The 26582-nt window shown below is 42.3% G+C and overlaps 2 protein-coding genes across 30 annotated transcripts in view; one reads left to right on the top strand and one right to left on the bottom strand.

Moving 5' to 3' along the window:
- The window catches only part of CACNA2D3 (calcium voltage-gated channel auxiliary subunit alpha2delta 3), a 923853-nt gene that overhangs the window by 140197 nt on the left and 757074 nt on the right, over positions 1-26582 (bottom strand). The gene's annotated exons all lie outside the window — the stretch shown is intronic.
- Positions 2148-13098, top strand: LRTM1 (leucine rich repeat transmembrane protein 1). Of its 2 annotated transcripts, none has more exons than XM_008981823.5 (3): positions 2148-2512; positions 5135-5731; positions 11290-13098. In XM_008981823.5, the coding sequence occupies exons 1-3, from the start codon at positions 2506-2508 to the stop codon at positions 11718-11720; spliced, it is 1035 nt and encodes a 344-aa protein (XP_008980071.1). In that variant the 5' UTR covers positions 2148-2505; the 3' UTR covers positions 11721-13098. The 2 variants fall into 2 exon arrangements, with proteins under 2 accessions (XP_008980071.1, XP_035130209.1); XM_035274318.3 differs by having other exon boundaries at positions 2148-4994.

Genomic DNA, 26582 nt, shown 5'->3' with positions numbered 1-26582 from the left:
TAACCTAACGAGGTAGTTAAATTCTGTCTGTCTGAGCCCCTTAAAGTTGGTAAGTACAGGGCCTTTCAAGCTAATTTATGCCTTTTGACCAGAATAACAAGGTTCTGGAGATAAGAAATCTTAAAGATCATCTTACCCAACCCCCTCATTTCATAGATGAGGCAACAGGAGAGTGAATATGTTTGGGTGGTGGGAGTTGGAGTGGGTGACAGGTGGGGTGGTGGACTAGTGAGAGCAGTAGCCAGAGGATGGGATAACCAGAGTTTGCACATTACAGCCTGTGGGCCGATCCATACCGCTACCTGCTTTTGTAAATAAAGTTTTATTGGAATGCAGGCACACCCACTGATTTATGTATTGTCTTTGGCTGTTTCCAAACTATAACAGCAGAGTCCAAAAACTGCAACGCAGATAGATGGCCCTTAAGGTCTAAAATATTTACCATCTGGCCTTCACAAAAGAATGTTTCTGCCCCATGGAAAGAGAGAGGCACAAAGGTAGATATGAGTTATTAGTAACTTTCTAGTTCTTAGAGGGAGCATTAAGTCCACAAGTTTGTTGTGTTATGATGAATGAATGATTGAATGCTAACATGGGCCATTGATGGTTATGTATTATCAGGAAATTATTATCATTAAATTCTGTGTACCCGAAACAGGTAGATAGCTAAGAGGAGGGACTGGAAGGAAGGAGGGAAGAAATCTTTGAGTTCTTAAGATTTAAGTGGCTGTTCATCACCTGACTTGTTTTGTCACCTACACCTGACTTTTGCCCATTGTGTCTGTGATACTCAAAATATGTTGGAGAGAAGGACAAAAGATGGCAGGTTGGGTAAAGTGGGCTTTCTGGAAGAGGCAGGATGAATATACTGGGTTCTGTGAGGTGAGAAGGGGCTTGGCCAAGGGATGAAAGAGTTCCCAAAGTACAGGTTGTTGAAAATGACCAAAATTGGATTTTTTTCAACTTCAATTCACAAGGGGCCTCTTCCCTTTGTACCTGCAGAATGGCATGAGGGGCCAGGCTCCAGGGTTCTCTCTCAGGACACCCCTCCTGCTGGGGGTCCAGGTTGTTCTCAAATGCTGGCAGCATGCAAGTCCTGGAAGCCATTCTCATGGGAAATTGTGAACATGTATGAAGATACTCTGGGCCATGACGTGTACTGCCATATTTAATCCTGGGCACAGCCTAATAAAGTAAGGGGTCCTGTTGTCCCCACGCCAGAGATGGGGCTCTGGGTGGTCAAGTCACTTGTCTGGAGACAGAAAGCTGCTGATGGTGGAGCTGAATATCAACTCTGGACTCATCTGATTCCAGAGCCCACATCCAGTGGCTCAATTATACTTCCTGAAGCCAGGGACTGCCTTTCAAGCTGCCTCCATAAAAGTATACACACTGTTACACACAGCAGAACATTTGGTTTATCTAGAAGGGCAGCTTCAGGCATTGAAACCCCACCTCGGCAAATGGCAGGGGATTTGCACATTCAAAGAAACGGTTCCAGTCCCTGGTGGGAAAGTTCCCTGCAGCTTCAATTAGAGAACAGTCACAGTTGACTGACGCCTGATGCTCACAGGGGGCGGCTTTATTGTTTTATATGTGAAAAATGAGGGAAGGGCCAGGACCTCAGCATCAGGGAAACGAAGAAAGATTAAGAAGTATTTCTAAAGTCACACTAACCTAAAGGTCAATTCAACTGGGGGGCTGGGGAGTGGGCGGGGTGTGGGGGCAGCAAACAAGCCAGCAAGCAGCTGAGAAGTATTTGTGGCACCAGAAGGAAGGCTGTGATGTCCACTAAAGGAAACCATGGCTATGAATTTCAGGGCATCAAGCCCCTGTCAACACAGCTAATCCCCAGGGACGTTGGCTGAATAAGCCTCCGGTGACCAAAGAAGTGCACTGTGCTCCGTGTCGGCCTCCAGCAGGCCAATTTGTCCTCATGTTACGCACTCTGCAGGCTCTGCTTCTCGACCCCCAGGTCGAGGGTCCCCATCCAGCATTGCCCACCCAGACGAGGGGTGACCCGGCATGGTTAATCAGTCAACAGAATTCAGAAGCCACAGCCGGATTAAGAAGGCAGTTTGATTTTGGTGCCCTGCACTTCAAGCAGATTAAATAATCAAAAAGGCCGTGCCATCGGGGTCATGTTTGAATGCTACAGCTGTTCACCAAGGTTTGACAAACATTCTTTATGCGGCTCATCGTCTGAATGGGAAAGGCAGGGATGATCCTGGGGAGGCCAACATTTTAAGAAAGACGAGGGGCACAATCCCAAGATCCTCTTATGGAAACTGAGCCCACCAGATGGGGACAAGGGAAGGGCTGCTGAAATAAGTGGTCTTTTGAAAGCAACAACTGTTTTCTTCATTGAAGAAAAGTACGGGCAGCAGGCTTCAGAAAGACAGAAAGTAAAGCTGGGCTCCGAGTCTGCCATGCCCCTGGTGTGTTGCTCTGCACATTAATTAAGGGGGCTACGAGGTCAGCAAGGACATCCGTGGAGACTCCGTCATGAAAGGTAAGCCCTGATCAATTCCCACTGGAAAAGTTCTTGTCTGGGAGAAAGAGGCGATCCCATCACAAAGGTATCTGCAGGAAGTCTATTTTCAAGTCATCTATCTTAAAAGACTGGACAGATATGAAAAAGTCTCTGCATGGGAAGATTTATGGTTGTGCACGTTAGGGGCAGAGGAAGAGGGTGGAAATGTATGCAGCCATGACATGAATATACAGCTGGCATGTCATACGCCATTTCATAGAAAACATGGTGCTTGGAGTTGGAGTTCATATATTATTCCTTTGAGGGGAAGAGTGGAACCAAAGAAAGAACGAACAAATTGGCTACAATCTCAGAGAGGCAAGCCTTTCATTAATAGATGAGTGGATTCTATGGCAAATATGTTCTCTGGTTTCAGAATTAATTTCTTGCAACTAATTAATGCTTGAGCCCCACAGCTAAAAGTGAGGGGTGTCCGTTCATTACTGAGGGGAAGATGTTTTGGCTTTGAAAGGAATCATTTAGGTTATTTGTAAAATTAGAGAAAGGAAAACAGTGGTTTAGCTCTTTGATATTTTGGAAAGGGGAAAGGGACTGTGATGTTCTGCATCCTTTGAATTAAATTACACTGAGAGGAATCTTTCAGAAGGCTCTCTAAACATCTTCCCTCTTGCCCCAGAGCACTGTGAGCCTCAGTAGAGAATGTAAGGAAGAAAGGGGTCAGGCTCAAGTGCATGACAGCCACACTGTGTATTTCCCTAGTTAAAGCCCAAAACAAGCAAGCGAGCAAACAAACAAAACTGCTTTCAAGAGCTTCCACTATAAGCTGATAACTATTTTGAATTTTGAATATTATTGTGTGGCCTTGTGAATTCCTCTACCATTTTGTAATAAAATGCCCTTGACAGATGTTTGCCATATTTTGAAATTCAAGTCTCAGGAAAAAAAGAAGGGAGTGTTATAGCTACTTTGCTGAATGACAGAGCAGTGTCTAAGAAAATGTGAACTTGGCACCTTCTCTGAGCCCTGTGAGGAGATTTCTCTGGATTCCGGAGACCCTCCCCCAGTTCCTACAGAGCCAAGGCAGCGTGCACAAGAACACCGTTTTATAGCATCATTTGCAATGAAGAAAAATACTGCAGCAGCTCAACTACCCCTCATAAGGGTGGGGTAAATATTAATGCTAAGTGTGACATGGTCTCACCACGGAATATGCAACAGCAGTGAAACGGAATGAATTAGCTTTCCACATACCCATGTGGATAGATCAGTTCTGAGTGAACAGAGCAAATTGCAGAATGAGACATGTTGATGATTACATTTATTTGGATTTTTTAAAATTGTTATGCAAAACAGTGTGTGTGTGTGTGTGTGTGTGTGTGTGTGTGTGTGTGTGTGTGTATTTGACAGGCAGTGGAGTATAGCAGATAAGAACTCTGACTGACAGACTCTGGAGGGAGAAAGACAGCCTTGGTTCTTATCACAGCCCTACTATAATACTTACTCTCTGTGTGAACTTGGGGAAGTGATTCAGCTTTTCTGTGCCTAGCTTCCTCATCTTTCAAGTGGGGATAATAATGGAACCGTATTTATAAGGTTACAAGAATTAATTAATATACTGATTTAGAAAGCACTTTGAATGGTAGGTGGCTCAAAATGCATGCTATATGGTTATTCTCTATTTTTGTCATTATTAACTATTGTTTTTAAAATGTCTGGAGAGACACATCAGTAATGTGAGGAAGAGGGGCTTATGCTGGAAAACAGAAATTGGGCATGAATCAAAGTAAGTTCAACCGTGTAAGTAATGCATTGCTCTTTTGAGTTAAAAGACAAAAGAATCAAGGAGGTACAATAACCCATGAATGACTTGCAGAACTATTATAGAAACACGGGTATTTATTATATTATTCTTAATGCTTTTCTATGTTTTTAAAATCTTGAATAAAAAAGCAGATACTATCCTTGTTCATGGAATTAAAATGGCAGAAATAGATACCAACATGTAACTGCTTTAGATCTGCCCTATCCAATACAGTAACCATTAGCCACATGTGGCTATTGTTGTTTAAAATAGTTAAAATGGAATACAAATAAAAATTCAGTTCCTTGGTTGCAGCAGATGCATCTCAAGAGCTCTGTAACTGCCTATGGCTATTGGCTCCCATTCTGGGCAGCGGATGTAGAACACTTCTATCATCACAGAAAGTTGTACCAGACAGCACTGTTCTACTGCATACTTTACAGAAATGTGAATATCTGAAATCCTCTGTCACTCTTTTACATATCTGGCCCCGAATAATTCTGCTGTGGCCTAGAAAGGCCATATGCCCCCCAAATGTTTTTTTACCCATCTATTTGATATCCTTAAGTCTTCCATCTTCTGAATCAGGAGACACTAAGAGAGCATCTTCCCCAAGGCTTCTGACAACAGTTGGCACAAAGATTGCAACAGTTACTGACACTGGGGATGTACTTGTCCAGCCTGGCTCTACTGAAGATGGTGAGTAACAGAACTCTCTTTCAGGTTGCAGAAGATCTTACCTGGCTGGAAATCACATTACCTGGAAATTGAAAGGGGAGAGTACTGATACCAGTCCTCACGAACTGGTTCCTATCCTAGTTTCTTTGTGTTTGTTGTAGGTGAACTGCTCCTGTTTTCCACCGTGATTGTCCTGCTCCAGGTGACATGCGGCTGCCCAGACAAGTGCCACTGTCACTCATCTACAAACTTTGTAGACTGCAGCCGGCAGGGTCTGGCTGAAATCCCTTCCCATTTACCTCCTCAGACTCGAATGCTGCACTTACAAGATAATCAGATACACCATCTTCCTGCTTTTGCATTTAGGTCAGTGCCATGGCTCATGACCTTAAACTTGTCCAACAATTCCCTTTCAAATCTGGCCCCTGCAGCTTTCCACGGGCTTCAGTACTTGCAAGTTTTAAACCTAACCCAGAATTCCCTCCTTTCCCTGGAAAGCAGACTTTTCCATTCCCTCCCTCAGCTGAGGGAGCTTGATTTGTCATCTAACAACATAAGCCACCTTCCCATGTCCCTGGGCAAGACTTGGGAGAACCTAACTATCCTTGCAGTTCAACAAAACCGGCTTCAACAGCTTGATCGAGCGCTCCTGGAATCCATGCTCAGTGTGAGGCTTTTATTTCTCAAGGACAACCTCTGGAACTGCAATTGCCACTTGCTTGGTCTTAAACTTTGGCTGGAGAAATTTATCTATAAAGGTCAGTAATGTCTATTTGGAACCCCCCCCCCATCTGTGTGTTACCAGTCTAGGATGAATCTCATCTGTTCTCTACATTAGAAAGCACATTGAGGAGTGTGTAAGGGGTGGATTTGGGCTTTTACACATCGATGTCATTTCACGGTATGGCAAAAGAGTCCAGTGAGTCATTACAAGGTGTTTAAATTCAGGATCTGAATTAATCTATAAATATGCTGCATGGAGATAACTTACACTTGTTTAATGAATACCACGTGAAGTCACTTATCTGGGAGTATGCTCTTAAGAAGGAGAATATTCAATCACCACCTGGATCACTGCTCAACCCCAAACATCACCAAACTGTTACTTTCAAGTGTGATCCGATTGTGGGTATGGTTATCTCTCTCTGGGATATTTTTCTCTCTTTGTCTGCTTCTACCCATTTGACAACTGTAACTCTTCTCTAAGATTATCCTTTCTGCTTTAGCAAATACCACTGTCACTGAAATTGGATGCAACAGGGCCTTTCTCTACAGTTACTCACAATTTCTTTAACATGATGACAAGAGCAGAGCAAGAGATCTCAGAATATTAAAGATGAGGGGCTGTGGAAAACACCCAGGGTTTGCAAACTACAGGCCCAGAGCCACAGCCCATCTCCTGTTTCTGTAAATAAAGTTTTATTAGAACACAATCACGGCCATTCATTACATACTGAGTGAGTGGTCACTTTGCACTATATTTATTTATTTATTTATTTATTTATTTATTTGAGACGGAGTTTCGCTCGTGTTACCCAAGCTGGGTGCAATGGTGTGATCTCGGCTCACCACAACCTCCGCCTCCTGGGTTCAGGCAATTCTCCTGCCTCAGCCTCCTGAGTAGCTGGGATTACAGGCATGAGCCACCATGCCCAGCTAATTTTTTGTATTTTTAGTAGAGACGGGGTTTCACCATGTTGACCAGGATGGTCTCGATCTCTTGACCTCGTGATCCACTCGCCTCTGCCTCCCAAAGTGCTGGGATTACAGGCGTGAGCCACTGCGCCCGGCCCACTTTGCACTATAAAAGCAAAGTTGAGGAGTTGTGGCAGGGGCTATATTGTCTACCTGGCCCTTTACAGAAAAGTTTGCCAACCCTTGCTGTCACTGGGCAACAGAGCCCCAGAGACGTTCAGTGACTTGCACAAGATCACAGAGCAGAAGCCCAAATGAGAACAGAATGCATGGCTTTTGGGCCTTGACCCGACATTCTTTCCCCCACCTCACAGTGCTGCTCTCCTTCTGGCTCTCAGCATGATTCATTCATTCCTATAGTTGAGTGCCTTTTGTATGCCGGGCACTGAGAAGATAGCAGATCATAGAGATTCCATTCTGGTAGTAGAAACAGATGTTAAACAAGATGATAAATAAAGATACATGTTTAGAATAGCAGTCAGTGCTAAGAAACAATGAGGCAGGGGAAGGGGAACATGAAAAAATACAGTCCCATTTTTGATAGGATAGATGAGAGGGTGTCTTCAAGGAGGTGACATGGCTGACCAGCGCCCAGAGTGAGGAGGTATGGACCATGAGATAATTGGGGGAAAGAATAGTTGAGCGCAAAGGGCTTGATGAGGGAGAAAACTTGGCTTGGCTGCAGGACAAAAAGAGGCACAACACAGTGGCTAGTGCAGAGGAAGGGAGTGAGTGGGCAGAGACAAGACAGCACCAGTGCTTGGAGGCCAGATCATGCAGGAGTATGCAGAGAAGGCCAAGATGCTTGGACTTTATTTTAAATGAGATGGAAAGCTTTTGAAGAGTTTTAGTCAAGGGAACAATATGATCTGATTACAATATAAAAGGTCACTCTGTAGACTCTTGGGAGAACTGACCAAAGGCTGCAGAAGAGGAACCAGGGAGATGAGGGAGAAGGTGACTTCAGTCAGCCAGCAAAGATGACGGTGGCCCAAGCCAGGGTGGTGAGACATGATCAGTGCTGGGAAATACTTGAAGTCCTGAACTGACAGACATTGCTGATGGCTGGAGTAGGAGACTAAGAGAAGACCAGAATTAAGGGAAAGTCTATTTTGATTTGTCCTGCAGTTGCAACCAGGCAAATGGTGATGCCTTCAGCTGATAAGGGGCAAAGAGGGGAGCGGGGGGAGTGAGTGGTGTGTTGAGGAGGTGGTCAGTTAGGACTTCAGCTTGGAGCTTGTCAAGTTTGAGAGGTCCTGTACGTGTTCATGGGGAGTGGTTGAGCTGGAGGTTGTATATTTAAGCCCGAGGCTCAGGAAGATGTTGGAGGTACGGACATGAATTAGGGAATCAACAGTGTCTGCACGATTGTAGTGGTTCTCAGCGGGAATCAAGTTAGGGTACAGACAACATGGGTTCAAATGTACGATACTGAATGAAAAATCCTTCTCAACAACATACTGGCAAATTACATAATCAATGACCAGTCAGTATTCAAGCCAACTAGCAACAGGAGCCATATACTATAGCAACATCTTTCTTATAAAAGGGTTGCAGATAAAATTGTTTACATCTAGAGGTGAAGTGGCTTGAACTCTTGTATTCTGGATTAAATCATAAGCACAGGCCAGCCCAGTACAGAAAGATAGTTTTCATGAAAGAACATTTCTTGATTTAAAAAAAAAAAAAAGGTTCCCAGGATTAGGATACTGGAAGCAACCTGGGATGGGAAGAATTCTGCCTTACTCTGCCACAAACTTGCTCGTTGTCTTTGGGAAAATTAGTATACTTCACTGGCACTCAGTGTTACCAGAGGGAAAATGATAATCTTAAGTCAGGAAATTCCTGTGGCCCATTCCGGTCCTCAGATTCTGTGATGCGGTTTAACACTCCTTCACAACAGAGCTAGCTGCATGAGTAGAGATCACAGCTTTTTCTCAGAGCAAGGCAGAAATTGATTTGGGGTAATAAGACCTGGATATCCCAACATAACTAGGAAAAATCCAAATACGTGCCAAACATGGGAGACAGTCGGAATATAGATATATTGAATACAGCCAAAATAGGGGAACAGATATTAGTCAAGATCTTCTTAAAAAGATAGATACACAAACTAATGCAAACACTTCAGGGAAGGATAATTGATACAACAGACTATCCCAGACTTTAGTTAGATATCCAATAAAATCTGTTGCTCACTCATGTCAGAGGTCAAGGGAAATCGGGGCTGGGTCGGCATTGCATGTGGTCATTTTGGGACATAAGCCCCCTCCAGCCTGTGATGCCACCAACCTTACCACATGGCCTCTAAAGTCATCCCCAAGTGGGAGCAAAATGCATGGCAGATTACACTAGTGGTCAGATAGAGAACAAGGAGTGCTTGGCAAGGTGGAGCTTCTTGCATTGTCAGTTACATGAATCTAGAAGGATGTGGGACCCTCAAGCTGCAATCAGCAGATTTGCCTGTGGGGTCAAGGCCCGTGAAATGATGGAGGGTGGAAGTTGCATCCTGGCTGAGGATCACCCGCACAGGAGACCACAGAGCTCTTGGCAGCCACAGCCCCTGCCTTCCAGCTATATCCCAGGCTCCAGTCTGGGCATTTCTCTGGCTCTGGGTCCAGAGGCTATGGTTCCCACCCTAATACTGAATAGCAGAAAGTCTGGAACTGGAGAAAGACAGTTCTTATATCTGGGATGAGGTGATTGGGTAAACCACCCCAGTCAAGGTGGAAGTCAGCTGATGAACCTGTCCATCCCCTGGCAGGTGGCCTTGCTTCCCCTGATAGAAGTCTCAGTGCTCTTTGGCTGGATTAAATATCATGACTACTTCTCAAAGCCCCATTACTTCATTTCTGTCTCTCTGACTTTTCTGTCTTGCAGCCAACTCCCTGGCAGAGGCTCCTGATGGTCAGGTGTAGAGGAATGAAATGGTCCATGAGGCAAGAATTTTTAATCTCAATGGCACTTTGGACTCATCTGGAGCAACTGCTCTGAACCTCTGGCCTCATGAAAATCAGCAGCTCAAAAAAGGGAGAAATTCCCCTTTTATCTTTCTGCTTTAGGGTGGGGACTCTTTCCTCAAAGGGTTGCTAGAGAAGCCAGGAGGGACCCAAGAGATTCTGGTGGTGGGTGATTCAGTTTTAAGCAGTGGCAGCAAAAAAGGCCTGGGTTGACTTTTTGCCACTGTCATTCATCCTGGTGTGTCAGAACCACCTGATAATCCTTGCACAGCAAGATAGGCCATATCTACTTACAGGGTCGCTTAGGACTTATCTTGCAGGCTGAGAGAGAATAAATGTGGAAGCATTGTTAAAACTCTGAAGTGCCATGCAATGGAGGGTGCTAATAATGTCGAAGTGACCTCTGCATATATCCTTCTGTTATAATTTCATCATTGACTTATTGCATGTACTAAGAAAGTCCAATCTAACTTTGCTAACAGCAGTGCCAGTCTTTGCAGCTCGCCTAGGGGAGGTGCTTATGGCAGCCCGAGAGGACCAAGGCACAAGTCATGGGGCAGTTCTGTCTAGCCAAAGGGCTTCCTAGCAGACACTGCCAAGGGGCATCCTGCCCACTCCTCTGACCTCATGACACTCCTGAGAGGGGGACATGGAAAGGCAGTGAGCGTAGTGGAAAAAACTTGGACTGAGCATAGAGAGCCGGGTTTGGGTGCTGTTTCATCACTCATGACCTGTCTGGACAAGAGTTACCTATAAGAGTGGAATATTAGGACTTATCTAACAGTGCGTTGTAAACCTTCAAATCGGATGTTTTCATGGCAGAACATGTAGTCAGCGAAGTGCATTTTCCCAAATTCAAAGACTAAATCAGTGGTCACGCTAGACTAGACTTCAGTCTGCTAGCTCGCTGCTCTTTCTAGGGAATGACTGAGCACCCAAATTCCCCCTTCCCAACAGCAGTCTACACACCTGAGGAAACCAATCACCTTACAGGGAATGGAAACTGGATTTAATAACCCATTGGAAAGGTGTACACTCAAAGCAGTAAAAATGTTCTGGGGCCTGAGGAGATACAGTCATGATACTTAATTCCAGGAACTAAACTTCCAGTATTGTCAAATCCACAAAACACTCCAAGACCATTCTACCTCTCCATTTGGCATCACTGAACAGCAGCACTGAAAGACACAGGGTCTTCGTAATTGACACATAACATCACAACAATGCATACTTGTTTTTATTTTCTCCTTAGATTTTCAATGGGAATCTGGTACAAAATATTTCTTGTCTGTGGGGCTTACTAGGCCCATGCACGGCAGGAATGCGGTAGGCAGTGGTACCCTCGTGTCAGCCCCCAGCATGCCTTCTTGTCAGCTTTTGCATTGTTTTCCCTGAGCATTTATAGAATGAGAAGGTAACTGGGCTTCTAATGAATTCTTGGTCATAAGTAATTGCCAATTTAGTGTGTGGTGTTTTTAGTATTTAGAAAATTTAGGAATCCTAAAATCATAAAATGTGGTTGTTAAATTCTTTGACTCCAGGATTTAAAAAAAAAAAAAGGTACTTCATAAATTCCATCTGCCTAAGTTTTTGCAGGTGGAGGATTCTAGAACTCCATTGTATCAAGGCTCTGTATTGTCCTTTGCTTTTGTTTCTTAAAGGGGGAATAACAGATGGCATCATCTGTGGATCACCGGACATCTGGAAGGGAAAGGACCTCCTTAGGATCCCTTATGAGCTGTACCAGCCCTGCCCTCTTCCTGCTCCTCATCCAGTGTCCTTGCAGGCTCAGTGGCAGGGCTCTGCCCATGGGGTGGTCCTGAGGCCTGAGAACCACAACTCGGGGGAGCGAGACCTCTTGGAGTGTGAGCTCAAACCCAAGCCAAGGCCAGCCAACCTGCGTCATGCCATTGCCACCGTCATCATCACTGGGGTTGTATGTGGGATCGTGTGTCTCATGATGTTGGCAGCTGCCATCTATGGCTGCACTTATGCAGCAATCACAGCCACGTACCATGGGGGACCCTTGGCTCAAACCAATGAACCTGGAAAGGCAGAAGCAAAAGAGCGATTTGACAGCTCACCAGCCTGAGAGCTTTTGTCTCAAGTAGGACTGGTCACTGAAGTCCAGAAGGTAGTGTCTAAGTAGGGCTGATGTGTTCACTGTTAGTCTCATTTTGCTTTTGCCAAAAGAAAAAAAAATGTGTCTGAAAAAATATTCCTGGGGAAGAATTTATGTTGAGATTTTAAAAACACCATAGGTGAAATAGAGATGATACTTGTGCTCTGGACCTGAGAAGTTATTAAGACAATTCAGTGTGGGGGTAGGACACACATGGAGAAAGGGAAGATGCCACCTTCCAGGTACTCTTCTGTGGATTAAGTTCCTTTTACAGAGCAACAGAAATTCAAACACACATGCCAGTCAGCATTCCTGGGAGCTTTATGGTCCATTGGAAAACTGCCCAATTTTCAGTGCCTGGGAAGAGGCTGGTGATCTTACCCGAGGGGCATTGAATGCCTCTATAATTCATGCTAGATCAGTGATACTTTTAGATGTTGTATATGTTATATATTTAATGGGAGCGTCTGTTGGTTGGAAATTTCATAGCTTGCCACAAGAGTCAGAGTATATTTAATTTTGTAAATCAGAAAACCATTTGGGGCTTTCTAGGCCACAGAGGAAGAGGAAGATTCCATGTCCGGATAATGGGATTCAGGCCCTCAGTCTGAGGAAGTTTTCTAATGTAAGGGTAAATAATATGTAAACAAATACAAAGAGGATGGGGAGCCAGAATTTGGGGCAGATATCACCAAAAGGCCATATCCACCAAGGGATTGGAGCCTTCCATTTATAACTCTCACAGCAGGAATGAATTTAGATCGGGCTGAGAGCGAGATAATGACTTTTGTGTATCTGTATCTGCATACATAGCACACAGAGTGCATGGAGTTGTACGACCACACCCACACATAAACATCCTCGGAGCAATCAGTTTACCCACTAATGAAATACAGCCGTGTCAGGGTGGAAGCCAGCAGCTGTTGTCCACCACCCAGATCGTCCACTCCCCACACTGAGACAGGAGTATGAAGGAAGGTTGAAGAGAGGGGAAATCACTAAGAGACTTGAGATAGGTGGAGGCAGCTATCCTGAACATTATTTAGGCCATGGTTTAAAAAAATCAGGTGTGGCTGACTTTACTCCACAGACATGGTCTTGAAGAGTTGCATGCAAAGTAAATTTTTGTAAATTGAATCATCATTTTAATGCAGTAGAGGAGCTGGCTATTTAAAGGAACCTTTCATGGAATCTTTCTGTAACAGAAATAATTGGCTCCAGATTTATGCATTTTGTAAATTTGCATTTTCTCATGCTAAGTTTTCTTAAAGTGGAATCTACCTGTTCTCTCTCATGATGCCCCAGCTCATACTTAGTCACTTGTTAGTATTAAAATTATTTTACACAAGAAGAGAGCACAGAGGAGTCATGGATATGTTAAAAGCAGAGAATGGCAAATACAGGGGCACTGTCCCTCTAGAGACCATGACAGACATTGCTAATCAATCCCAGCACTCCTCCCAGCTCAGCACCACAGATGCCTTCCTAAGACAGCGCTGTAGGCAACCAGAACTAATCAACTGGAGTTGGTTCAAAGGATAAAACAAATTTGTCATTAAGGGTACTGGCTCTACATTCACTCCTTCAGGCTATGTAATGATTGGTTTGGATCCTAAATCAGTAGTTCATTCTCTAACTGAAATGTGAATGGAAGGTTCACATGTGTATGGGAGAGATGCAGGAAAATGGATAAACCTACCACACCCTACTGTGCAGGTCTCACACTGATGCACCCCTAACAATCACAGAGGCAATCTACACCTGCCGTGGTGCTTCATAGCTAGTGTGGGCACCACACACCCAGAGGCTAAAGATGGACCACCTTTCTTGAGTAGCAATTTTGCTAGATGATTTTTCTAGGGGACGAAGTTTAAACTTTGATGGTAAGTTTCTTTCTGAATATCAAAATAAACTGAAATACCTTAAATTAGATCAAAAAAAGACCCCAAGGAAAGCCTGCTGATGCATCAGCTCTGTCCCAGGCCCTGGCACCTCCTTTCCATGGGCCACTCAGTGGGGAAGGCTCAACATCCTTCTTTAAGGATGCAGTGACTACTTTCCAAGTAAAAAAACCTTTCTTTCCACGGTCCTGGACTGGGTATGCCTGGCCAAGAAGGCAATGTGAGAAAGAAATTGTACGTGTTTTTATACCTTGTCCCAGTTTCACCAAATGTTTCCAGATCACACCGCGTACTGTGTACCAGGCATGGGGCAGGGTATTCTTGTGTGATCCTGACACCCACCCATGAGCCACTTGAACCAATATTACATTAGCTGAGACCCAATGAGGTCAATAATGCATGCTTCCTCTTACAGCAGTGATTTACGTCTGCAAGTGTACTAGGCCCTGCCAGAGGTTTGGTGACAGTGTAGATCAACCCTGTCCCCCTACCCACAGAGATTACATGAGGGGGTTTCTGGCCCACCACAGAAAACCCTGAACATGACTAGAATCCTTGCTTGTCAACACTCACATCCTTTTAGATTTCTAAGTACAGAGGATCACTCAGGCAAACAGACTTCCTGCTTTATAAGCAGTCTTTAAGGAAAATGATTAAAACGATGCACACTTACATTCAGATTTCTATCTTTTGCCTACAGTCACCACAAACAGCAGTTGGCAATGAAAATAATTACTTATCCTGAAATGTCAACAGCTTCTCAGCACAGAAAAAATATAAATCAAATTGTTTAGATTAACAAATGCAGAGTTATCATTTGTTAATATGAGAAATGAAATGTTTTAACTGTAAAAAACATTGCAGATGAAAGACCCAATTTGCAGGGTATTCTGTGAGAACCACAAATTATCTTTCACAACCACTACAGCTCATGAGGGGTAATTTGCAAACGCCTCATAGATTATTTTCAGCTGTTTATTGCTGCTGTCATATTCATAGCTTCCCTTATAAAAATGTCCTTCTGTCACAGAGCCTTGCTGAAGGTAAACTGTGGACAAAAATCACGTTTAGTGTTGATTGTTTCTGCAAAAACTAAAAATATAGTTCTTTCATCATATTTAGTAGAACAGTATGACTACAGATGGGTGATTTTTTGCTTTGCCAGGGATCATAAATTCACAAACAGATATTGTAGCCGTCTGCAGTGAGGCATAAAAAAGAGGGGGCATGAAGAATATACCCTGCCATAGAGATTTTGGAGAAGGAAGACCTAGAATCAACTCTATATCTGAAAAGCTTTTACAAATAAGGCAAATATTTGTATAATCTTCCTGCGGTGTCAGGAAGAATCTTTTGCTTAAGATTATACAATGCCAGTGGATTACTGTTTTATTTTTCCTTACAAAAATGGGAAGACTAAAAAGTGATGCACACACAGATTTCTTCCTGAAGGTTCATGCAAATCAAGTGTCCTCGCCTGAGTTTACCAAGTACCCCTGAAACAAGACACCTTTATCTTAGATCCCAAATATCAAAGGAAGTGGTTAAATCAATTTCTAAAATAATCTATCTGTAGCACACATTCACATAATTACACAACTGTTAGAAACCTGTAACTTTCTGTTGCAGTTCAGGAAATTACTGTTTCCGATTTCAGAAGACCCATCAGTGTATTCATTGCTAAATGCTATTGACAGAAACCTACACAAAATGATATCCCAACTCCGCATGGCGTCACTGGGCAATGGTTTGCATGCTTGATTTTAGGGAACCATCCTGTTTGCCCTTTTGATGAAAATGCTTTGTTTTTCAGACTCAAATTGCAATGCAGTCTCCAAAAAACACCTGCCCCATTCAGAGAAGCAGCTGCCTAATCAACCACTTTCCTTTCAGATTCTTTTTTTTTTTTAATTGATTTGTATTTACTTTTACTGATATATAATCCAGATTCTTAACTGAACTACTCATAACTATTTTTTACTCCAATGGCAATGAATATTCATTTGAAAGGATGGGATGTCAGCCAGCTACAAAGGCCCATCAAAAAGACCCTGATAACAAATCAGAGGACTGAGGGCTGAGGAGGGTCTTAGAGCGCATCTAGTCCAGGCCTGGAGCATTTCAGAATAGCTGCCACCAGCCTTTCTATCCATTGCAGCCATTGCTAATAGATCGTGGCAAATTTATCTGCTGAGCCCAGACAAAGCCTCAGAGTTTTTTTTTTTTTTAAAAACTGTTTCCAGGTACCCACTACTGATCAATTGGTGTTGACATAAGAGATTAAGCCTATTTGCTGCTCTGATATAGTTCTGTGTCCTTATTTTACAAGGAAATGGAAGCATGGAAAGGAAAGCAATGTTACAAAAGTCATGCACAGAATTAACTGCAGACTTATAAATGAAGTTGCAGGAGAGGGGTTAGCATAGATAACACAACCTGACCCTCACCATTCTTTGTTCATTTTGTGGTGGACCACAATATCAAGACTATTACTTTATTATATTAATTATTTGGATAAGAACAATTAGAGCACCACCATCAGCATTTATTGAGCACCTAATTTCATGCCAGGTATTTTCCAAGCATAATACTTAATTTTCTGTAAGCCTCATAGTAACCAAAACATATGGGTATTGTACTGCCGCATTATATAGGAAAAGACACACTTAGGGCATTTGCTGAATGTCACAAACTAGTAAATGGTGGAGTGGGAATCTTGATGCAAGTCTTCCCAAGGTCAAAACCCAGGCACTTTTCAGGACCTGACAGGTTCGAAGAAGTCAGACTTGGCATCCTTTCCTGGCACTGCCAACTCTTACCTTAAAGCATGGAGGGCAAAGAAACCCAACCACGAACCAGGAGGACATTGCCAGAGCTCAGTTCCCACCAAAACCAGGAGGGCAGCTGAAGGAGCCAAGATTAAATGGGAAAATCCGAACACTTTTATCATCTATAACTCTGCTGAGCTGGAAAAGGCAGTCTTAGAATGAGAGGGGAAGAAACTCAGTCACATTCTCTTGAAATTATTTGAGAAAATAAGAAATTTAGAGTCCAGATTAAGATGCTAGCCAGTAAGTAGTATTTCTCATTGAAATATTCATTAATACACAGAAGAGGAGGAAACTTATGAGGGCCCAGAAATTGAGAATACTGTTCAAGAATAGCTAAGTCTCCAGGAGGAATATCTACCATCTAAAGCAGGGGCGCAGCCTTGGCCACATGGTAAAACCCCATTTCTACAAAAAGTGCAAATGCCTATGATCCCAGCTACACAGCAGCCAAGGAGGAAGGATTGCTGGAGTTCAGGAGATCAAGGTTGCAGTGAGTCTTGGTGACTGAGTGAGATCCTCTCTCAAAAAAACAACACAAAACAAGATAGAGCAGAAGTGTGACCTTGAAACAGACGAGTGGGGTATCAAGGCGGAGATCAATAGTCTGCACTGCCCATCCTATGCTGATATGCCTTTCACTGAGACACTGAGTTTTAAAAAATCAGAGACAAATCACCCTTTCCTATATATAGGGTTTCTGAGGACATTTAACTTCTACAATACCTCCCATTGAGACCCCACTGTCTTCATTCATTAAAGATGAAGATTCTTACAATGTGGCATATAGGAAGATGAAAAAAGGAAAACAATCAGATAAGCACAATCTAGGGCTTTTAATTTACTGTCTCTTGCAAGAAATAAAAGCCACAGAAAACTTTGATTTATCCAAGTTAAGTGGTCAGACTACCAGGCAGCAGAAAGTGGCATTCCCTTACCAATCCTGTAACACCACACTAAACAGCAGAGGTCCACGCAGCGCCTGTGTGTGTCAACCAACCTTCCATCTCCAGAGAGAACCCTAAAGTTAACAACAAGGGATGCTTGAGGGGAAGCCGTATACCCCATTCATTGACAGACACCTCATATTTTAAAGATGCTTACAATTAAGCAAGAAAACTTAACTTGGAGCCCCCTAAGAGATGGTTTAATAAAAAGGGAGAAGAAAGGTAACATTGCCTTTAAGATATAGAAGAAAACTGAAAGGTCAATTTTAGAATATATCTTAATATAATTTAAAAAGTTTCTGGTGCAATCTGGTACAGTATATGTGTTGTCTGTATATATATGTGTATATCATAAGTATATTTGGTATACCTTTCATTGGCAAGATCATGTCACAGGGCTGAGCTCACAGTTAATGAGAACAAGCAGCCTTTGGCGCCTGAAGAGGCACTGCAGATGATACAGCAGTGGCGGGAGACACACCATCTCCGTCACGGGATGGAGGGAATGAATAATTGCAAACAATCATAAAATAATGAATAATCATAGTAAATAAGTAAATAAATAATACATGAATAAGTGATCAGTGAATGAAATCTGCCACAGCCATCATCAGAGACACAAAAGAAACCCTGCAACATATTTAACCAGTGATAGAGAGCATGTACTGAGGAACACTCACGCCCAAATACAGAAGAAAGGAAACAGAGGTGGAAGCAATGGAAGTAAAAGAAATGAAAGAACAATAGGAATGATCCGATGTGTGCATACTTGCTTTTCCTGATAAACAGATTAGAACATATTCAACAAAAGGATTTTTTTTTAGATCTGAGAAGTGATCTTTCCTGAGCTAAGGAAAATCCCAAGTTACATACATCAGGAAAGGCTTACTATAAAATGTTAATGAAAAAATATGAAAAGTTAGTCTAGATTAGTGCCTGGCACATGTAAGTAGCAATCAGTATAAAACTATAGAAAAACAAATAAATGACATAAATAGATTCTGGTAAAATTTACCAATTTTAAGAACAAATAAAAATTATATAACATAGAGATCCAAAATTTTTTTTAAGAGACCAACCTGAAACTGCAAATCTCAGCTATATAAGGGCTCACACAGCATGATATTAACACAGTCCTTTTGAAGCAAAATAACTCAAGATATATTTCAGTTAATCTAGGAATGACTTATACAAAGTAAGAGGAAAGCAAACAGGGAGACAGAATATGAGACAAACTTAAGAACATGAAAGTCATGGCATAGAAGTACCAGTGACACGCACCATAGTTGGTCAGAGTTAAGTCTCAATAGTTTTGTCAATATGGTTAAAATAATAATGGAAAGTCAGTAATTTAACAAATTTCTAAGCACCTGCTGCAATTTTCCAAGTATTAAGGATAAAGGAGTGAACAAGAAATATAAAATATCTGTCCCATTAAACTTAACATCTAGCAGAGGGAGAAGATGAAGAAATACAAATCCTAACAGGTAGTGAACAAGCAGATGTGAGGAGCAGAGGATGCTGGGGATGTGGAAGAGGAAGAGTTTTTATTTTACATGTGGTTTTTAGGAACGTCCCTGCTGAGAAAATATCTGAGCAGAGGCCTGAAGGAAATGATAGAGACAGTGGTCAAGGAATCTGGAGGAAAAATGTCCCACAGAAAATGCATGGCAGGTGCACAGGCCCTGCAGTAGCAACAAGGTTGGTGTGATTGAAGAACAAGGAGGCAGTATGCCTGCAGTTGACTGGGCAGAGGGGAAGCAGAAGGAGCTGAGGTCGGCAGGCAATAGGGGACAAATCATGTAGGACTTACGGGCTGTAGTAGATGCTTTTAAGATAACTTTCAATGATTCCTGCCTCCTGACGGTGGGCTGGACCTAACAACTTGCTTCAAACAAACAGAATATGGGAAAAGTGATAGAACATCCATTTCAAGATTAAGTTACAAACAACTTTGGTTTCTATCTTGCTCACTTTCTTCTTGCTTGTCCTGATGGAAATGAACTAGCTCACTGTGTCTCAAGGAGCTAAGAGAAGTCTCTGGCAAACAACGAGTGAGGAACTGAGTCTCTCTGCCCAACAAACCGCGAGGAGCTAACAATCCCGCTAACGATTCATGAGTGATGGTGGAAGCATTTCCTCTGTTGAGCCTTCAGATGAATCTGCAACCCTCAACAACACTTTCATTTCAGCCTCCTGGAAGATCCTAAGCCAGAGGACTCAGCTAAGCTGCACCCAGAGTCCTGACTCACAGATGCTATATGATGGTAAATGTCTGTAGCTTTAAACCATTAAGCTTTGGCATGAGATAACCTGGACCTCTGGGAGAATTCTGGCTTTGAACTCTGAGTAAGCTGGGAAGTCAATAGAGAGTTTTGGATAGAAGAGTGACATGATATTATCTTTAACATGATTTCTGTGGCTCCTATGAAGAGTGAAATGAAGGGGCAAAGGTTGGGAGAAGACAGGGGAAGCAACAATCCAGGGTAGAGATGAAAGTGGAGCAGCCCACTGAGGGAGCAGTAGAAGCATTGAGAAGTGGTCAGATTATGTACATAATTTAAAGAAATAACAGAATTTATAGGCAGATTGGGTGTAGGTAGGAGCAAAAGGAAAGAGTCGAGAATGACTTTCAGATCGTGATTCAAAGCCAGGCACAGGGGTCTGGAGTTCCATCTACTCAAGAGGCTGAGGCAGAAGGATCACTCAAGCCGAGGAGTTCAAGACCAGTCTGGGGAAAAACGTGTGACCCTATCTCTTAAAAAAAAAAAAAAAAAAGACAACAAAGGAGGAGGAGGAGGAGGAAAGAAAAGAAGAAGAGGAAGAAAATCCTGATTCAAAGAAATTGTAAAAAATAAATGACATTTTGAAACAACTAGATTTTACATTCTAAGTAATAGATTTAGAAATTATTTTTAGGTACAGTAACAGTATTGCTATAATAAAATACAAAGACGTCCTTATCTTTTAAAGATGTATGCTGACATATTTATGGATGAAACAATCTAATGACTAAGATTTGATTTAAAATAATATATGAGGGGTGGTTGTGGATTGGCAAATTGAAGGACACAGTGGCCAAGGGTTGATGGCTACTGGGATTGGGCACAAGATATGTGGAATTTCATCATTTTTTTTCTGTCTACTTTTGAGTACATTCAATATTATCCACAATGACATGCTTTTTAAAAAAAGAATGACTCCAAAGTTTTTGGACTAACTAGATAACGAGAATTACTGAGTCGCATTTCCCTAAATTATCAAGGCTATGGAGGAAGGGTGTGAATGCAATCAGGACTTCAGCCTGGCATCTCGATAGGCCTATTGGGGAAAGTGCAGAGACACTGAATAGCCAAGTGAGTTAAGTAAGAGAAGTCTGGCTTGGGAATCACCAGTTGATGAATGGTGTTCAAAGCCTTGAGAGCAAATAGGAGCACAGGTGGAGACCTTGGGGCCCTCCAACATTTACAAGTCAGGGAGATGTGTGAATCAGCAAATGAGACCTAGGAGGGCTAAACGGTGAGGTCAGCTAAGAACCAAGTAAAGGGAGACTTCAAGGAGAAAGCGATCAACATGGTGAGGCACTGCTGATAGACCAAGACAAAAGAACCATGGAAGCTACTGAAATTACTGGTGACCTTCAGGAGGAATGTTTCATTGTGGAGTGGGTTCCAGAGAGAATGAGAAACAGCAAGGTGGTGGGGGCGGGGGCAGCATACAGCATAAAAGAATGAGTAATGTATCACACAAATAAATAGTGTAACAAAATACTTCTGACTTAAAAACCTCACTACATTGTACAAAATCTGGAAGTTGGTAGAAGAGTAGTAAAGCATATATTATGACCAGACGCCGTGTTTTCATTCTGAAATTTTATTTTGAAACACAATTACCTACTCCCAACCAGCTGAACTGTGTCATGCATAATTGTGTACTTTGGCCTTGAGGTGAGAATGACATTCAGGCATTGATCCAGACTTTGTGCGGTTCTCATCCAGAAGAGAACCCAGGCATTCTTGGTAATTGCAAACTCTGGGAGACATTGGGAATAAAAAGTCTTTGATCCGCACTGTCTCTTTCCCACCAGAGACTGATCTTGCCATTTTCCTCTGGCAAGAAAGTCCACATACTGACTGTCAAAGGGTTTAGGCAGGGGTGTCCAATATTTTGGCTTCCCTGGGCCACACTGGAAGAATTGTCTTGGGCCACATACAAAATAGACTAACAACAATAACAGTCGATGAGTTAAAAAAAATCACAAAGGATCTCATAATGTTTTAAGAAAGTTTATGAATTCGTGTTGGGCCACATTGGAAGCTGCGCAGCCTGCACACCGCAGGTTGGACAAGATTGAACTCTTCTGCTGCAGACTCTGCTCATGCCAGCCCCTTTCTTCCCAGGGGAGGGAAATTCATGTCAGCTCATCTATCCTCTGTGGGCCCTTTACGTAGCATGAGTCATATATATTCTAGTCTTAACTGAGATCAAAATCCCAACAAGGTCACTAGGAGATTTGCTTGGATAAAGGCGGTTAAATAAATCCCCAAATCTCTCATGAGCCATGTTGGAAAAAAAAATCCCATAAACTGTTTTCCACCAAAGCATGTGAGGACATTTTCAATGTTCTACCAAGCATTATGCTGATTGCACTGTTCGGAGGTTTATAAGCTAGAGTGAAGATTAACTAAATCACTGTCTTAACTTACAATGAAAACATTTATTTTTAGAAAGCTTAGGCTCTTTGATTGGAATTTCTGAGTAACCACACAGATAAATGTTAGGCATAACCGATGGACAACCTCTGATACAACGAAGTTCTGTCTTTAACGTCCACTTACATAACCTCTGATTTAAATCTCTACTTCATTTGTATAGAAATATGTTGAAATAGGTAAGAGACCAAATCGGCCTTTTTCGTTGTTGTTTTAAATAGACAGTGTGACATATTTTCATCTGAAGTTGGATTTGGCAAGCTTTTTCTATAAGGGATCAGGTAGTAGATACTTTTGGCTTTGCAGTTTCTGTGGTCTCTAACCCACCATCTACTCAGCTCTGCCATTTTGGCAAGAAGGTATCCACAGACAATATGGGCTTGGCTACATTTCAATGCCACTTTGTCTACAAAAACAGGCAGTGGAGTGCTCACAAGATTTTTTGTTTTGAGATAGGGTCTCACTCTGTCACCCAGGCTAGAATACAATGGCATGATCTTGGCTCACTGCAGCCTTGACTTTCCTGGCTCAAGCTATCCTCCCACCTCAGCCTCCTGAGTAACTGGGACTACAGGTGTGTGCCAGCATGCCCAGCTAATTTTTTATTTTTATTTTGTAGAGACAGGGTTTCACCATGTTCCCCAGGCTGGTCTTGAACTCCTGGGTTCTAGCAATCCACCTGTCTCAGCCTCCAAAAGCATTGGGATTACAGGCATGAACCACCACACCCAGCCTGGCAAGGTATTTATATTGAGAATACATGAACAACTCTTACAACTCAACAATATAAAGACAACCTAATTTAAATATGGACAAAGGATCTGAATAGACCTTGCTCTAAAGAAAATATATAAATGGCAAGTAAACACATGAAAATATGGTCAGTCATTAGTGAACTGGAAGTCACTTCACACCCACTAGGATGGCTAAAGTAAAAAAGATAGATGGTAAGTATTAGAAAGGATGCAGAAAAATCGGAATGTTCATGTGTTGCTGGTGGTGGTGTAAAATGGTGCAGCCACTTTGGAAAACAGTTTTGCAGTTCTTCAAAATACAAAACATAGAGTTACCATATGACCCAACAATTCTACTTTTAGGTATGTGCTCAAGAGAACATAAAACATAGGTCTGCACAAAAACATGTACATGGATATTCATATTGACATATTAACAGCTAACAAAGCATCCATCTACTTATGAATGGATATGATAAAGGTTGACTATCCATGCCAGGGAACATTACATGGCAGTTAAGTACTGATGCAGCTACAGTGTGGCTGGACTGTAAAAACATTATGTTAAGTGAAGGAAGCTGGTCACAAAAGGCCACATATTATATGACTCCATTTATCTGAAATGTCCCAAACAAGACAAACCCATAGAGAAAGCACAAGTGGTTTCCTGGGGCTGTAGTTTGCAAACCTCAGCTCTGAGGTGTAGGTACATGAATGTGTGAGTTTCAAAGTTTTAATATAAAACATGTAAAGATACTATTGATATAATCTTCCCATGTGCAAGTTTTCAGAAAAAATAACCTAATACAGGAAACAGCACTGACTAATGAGCAACATATGGTAAAATTCTTAATGAAGAGAACAGCAATAATAATTTAGCAGCTAATGATTATTGCCAACCCAAATGTAAGCATTTACCGAAAACTTTATATACATAAAAATTTATTTCTCTCAAAAGGAATCAGAGTCTCCCCCAAAAGCAAGATTGAATCTGGGTATGAGAAATATTCCAATATTGGTTAACTTCTTTCCTTTTCTCTGGTGGTAAAATAAATGCACATCTTTAAAAAATGAGGCTGTTAGAAATCCAACCTTGGCACCAAACAACCTCCATTTACACATGGGAAAAGGAAGGCACAGGGCTGAGGCCTAGGGAAGGGATGGCTTGTGCTCACTCAGAAATACTCAGTTCACACTGTCAATGTCTACGTCCCACCATGACCTCTAAAACAAGTGGCTTAACTTGCTGATTTAGAACACAGAAGCAGGTATGCGGATGGATCACCCCAAAATTCTGCTGCTCATTTCTGAGTGGAGGGCGCATTGGGACTTTTGAGGAGTTTGGAAAGGGACAGTAACTCTTAGGAGTGAGTGTCCTGGAGAGTGAGCACAGAGGATCCAGTTTCTCAAAACTCTGGGCTATTTTTATTTCTGGGGCAATAATCCTCAACATGTCCTTGTTACTGGCTACTGTGTGGTATGCAGAGCAGCTGCTCTAATGGCCAGCTCTAACTATCAAACGTTGCTGTCGACTTTAAATACAGCACAACTATGCTACATCACCAACCCATTTCTATAGAATTTGCTGTCGTCAGTCCTACTGGCTGAGACCTGCTTCTGTCTCTGCATTGTACTCATTTGTTAGCTTAAAAAGAAATGTCTTACACATAAAAAGTCCCACCTAATAGCTGACATTCAGAGCAAACACTTGCCTTGGGTTTCCCACTTCCCTGGGGGTCAGCTACCCACCTACTCATCAGCTCTGCTTCTAGATCCTGGTAACTACCGCCAAAACCCAAGAGACTCATTCAGGTGTCACTGCACCCACCTGGAATTCCAGGTTACTGGAGATGTTTAGTCCACTGCCTGGAATGCTATATATTCCTATATATCTTTGCAGACTACAGACTGTATCTCATGATTCAGACCTCCATTCATGTCACCATATCAGGGAGGCCTTCTCAAACCATCCCCCAATATGGAAAGATGCTGCCCCACCACATACCAATGTGCACACAACTGTACACTTCTTCTCCCTTTTGCTGCTGCCAACCACATTTCGTCTCTTAATCCTGCTCCATTCTCTAGAGAGTTATTTACTATTACTAAAAATCCTTCCTTCCTTCCTTCCTTCCTTTCCTTCCTTCCTTCCTTCGTTCCCTCCCTCCCTTCCTCCCTCTCCTTTCTTCCCTTCCTTCCTTTCCTTTCTCTGATTCCTGCAATACTTGTCTGTATCTGCCACACAAATGGAAGCTCTCCATTGGCAGCAACCTGGCCATGCTCAGTATTCTCAGAGGGTTCTGCAGCATTTGTGCGGAACAATTCTTCATTGGGAAGCTGTCATCCACGTCTCTGGACATCAATGCCAACAGTGCCCTTGTCATCAATCGACAATCCCCCGACACCCTCCACAATGTCCTCTGGGATACGTGTTCACAGGTGTATCCCCAGCGCTAAGAACACTGTAGGTGCGATATATATATATATATTTATTGAATAAGTTAATTAGGAATAAATGAATCAAGATTGTTAGTCTGTAAGGGAAAATACTGAATTTGAAAGCAGTGAGTTGAAGTTTTCTTGTCAGTTTAAATAAGCAGTTCACAATCTCAGCACTACTAACATGTGAACCAGATAATTCTTTGTTGCAGAGGCTGTCCTGTGATTTGCAAGATGTTTAGCACCATTCCTGCCCTCTACCCACTGGACGCCAGTAGCACCCTCCTAACCAGTGGTGCCAATTGGGAATGTTTTTTGATGGTGCCAAATGTCCCCTGGGGGCAAAACTGACCCTGGTTGAAAACCACTGGTTTAATCAGTAAGTTTTTATTTTTGCCAAAATAAAATAGTTCCTTTGCTCATATTTTAAAAACTAGAGGTTTACCCAGGCAGACTTGACACATACTTTCTGACATACTAGTTAAGTCATACATACCAAATATGTGAGATCCCACCAAAGGAATGTTGACAAGCTAAATGTTTGCCTCTAACATTTTGCCAGCATTATTCATCTAACTCTAATGAAGGGTCCATAGCTCAACATCACTGATCATTAGAGAAATGCAAATCAAAATCACAATGAGATACCATCTCACACCAATCAGAATGGCTACTCTTAAAAAGTCAAAAAATAACAGATGCTGGTGAGGTTGTAGACAAAAAGGAATACTTATACACTGTTGGTAGGAGTGTAAATTAGTTCAGCCATTGTGGAAAACAGTGTTGTGATTCCTCAAAGAGCTGGAAAACAGAACTACCATTCTACTCAGCAATCCCATTACTGGGTCTATACCCGAAGGAATATAAATTGTTCTATCATAAAAACACATGCATGTGTATGTTCATTGCAGCACTATTCACAATAGTAAGCTCATGGAATCAAACTAAATGCCCATCAATGATAGACTGGATAAAGAAAATGTGGTACATATATACCAGAGAACACTATGAAGCCATAAGGAAGAAGGAGATCATGTCCTTTGCAGGACCATGGATGGAGCTGCAGGCCATTATCCTTAGCAAACTAACGCCGGAACAGGAAACCAAATACTGCATGTTCTCACTTACAAGTGGGAACTAAATGAGAACACATGGACACATAGAGGGAAACAACAGACACTGGGGCCTATCAGAGGGTGAAACAGTGGGAGGAGGGAGAGCATGAGGAAAAAATAACAAATGGGTACTAGGCTTCATACTTAGATAATAAA

Source organism: Callithrix jacchus, chromosome 15 (genome assembly GCF_049354715.1).
Source record: "Callithrix jacchus isolate 240 chromosome 15, calJac240_pri, whole genome shotgun sequence".
NCBI classification, from domain to species: domain Eukaryota; kingdom Metazoa; phylum Chordata; class Mammalia; order Primates; family Cebidae; genus Callithrix; species Callithrix jacchus.
The sequence above is the reverse complement of the archived record's forward strand: the minus strand, read 5'-3'. Positions and strand labels throughout refer to the sequence as shown.

Bases quoted from the DNA above. Each gene is read 5' to 3' on its own strand.
- LRTM1 (XM_008981823.5), top strand. The intron at 5,732-11,289 runs GTCAGTAATGTC...TGTTTCTTAAAG, and splicing joins GGAGAAATTTATCTATAAAG to GGGGAATAACAGATGGCATC.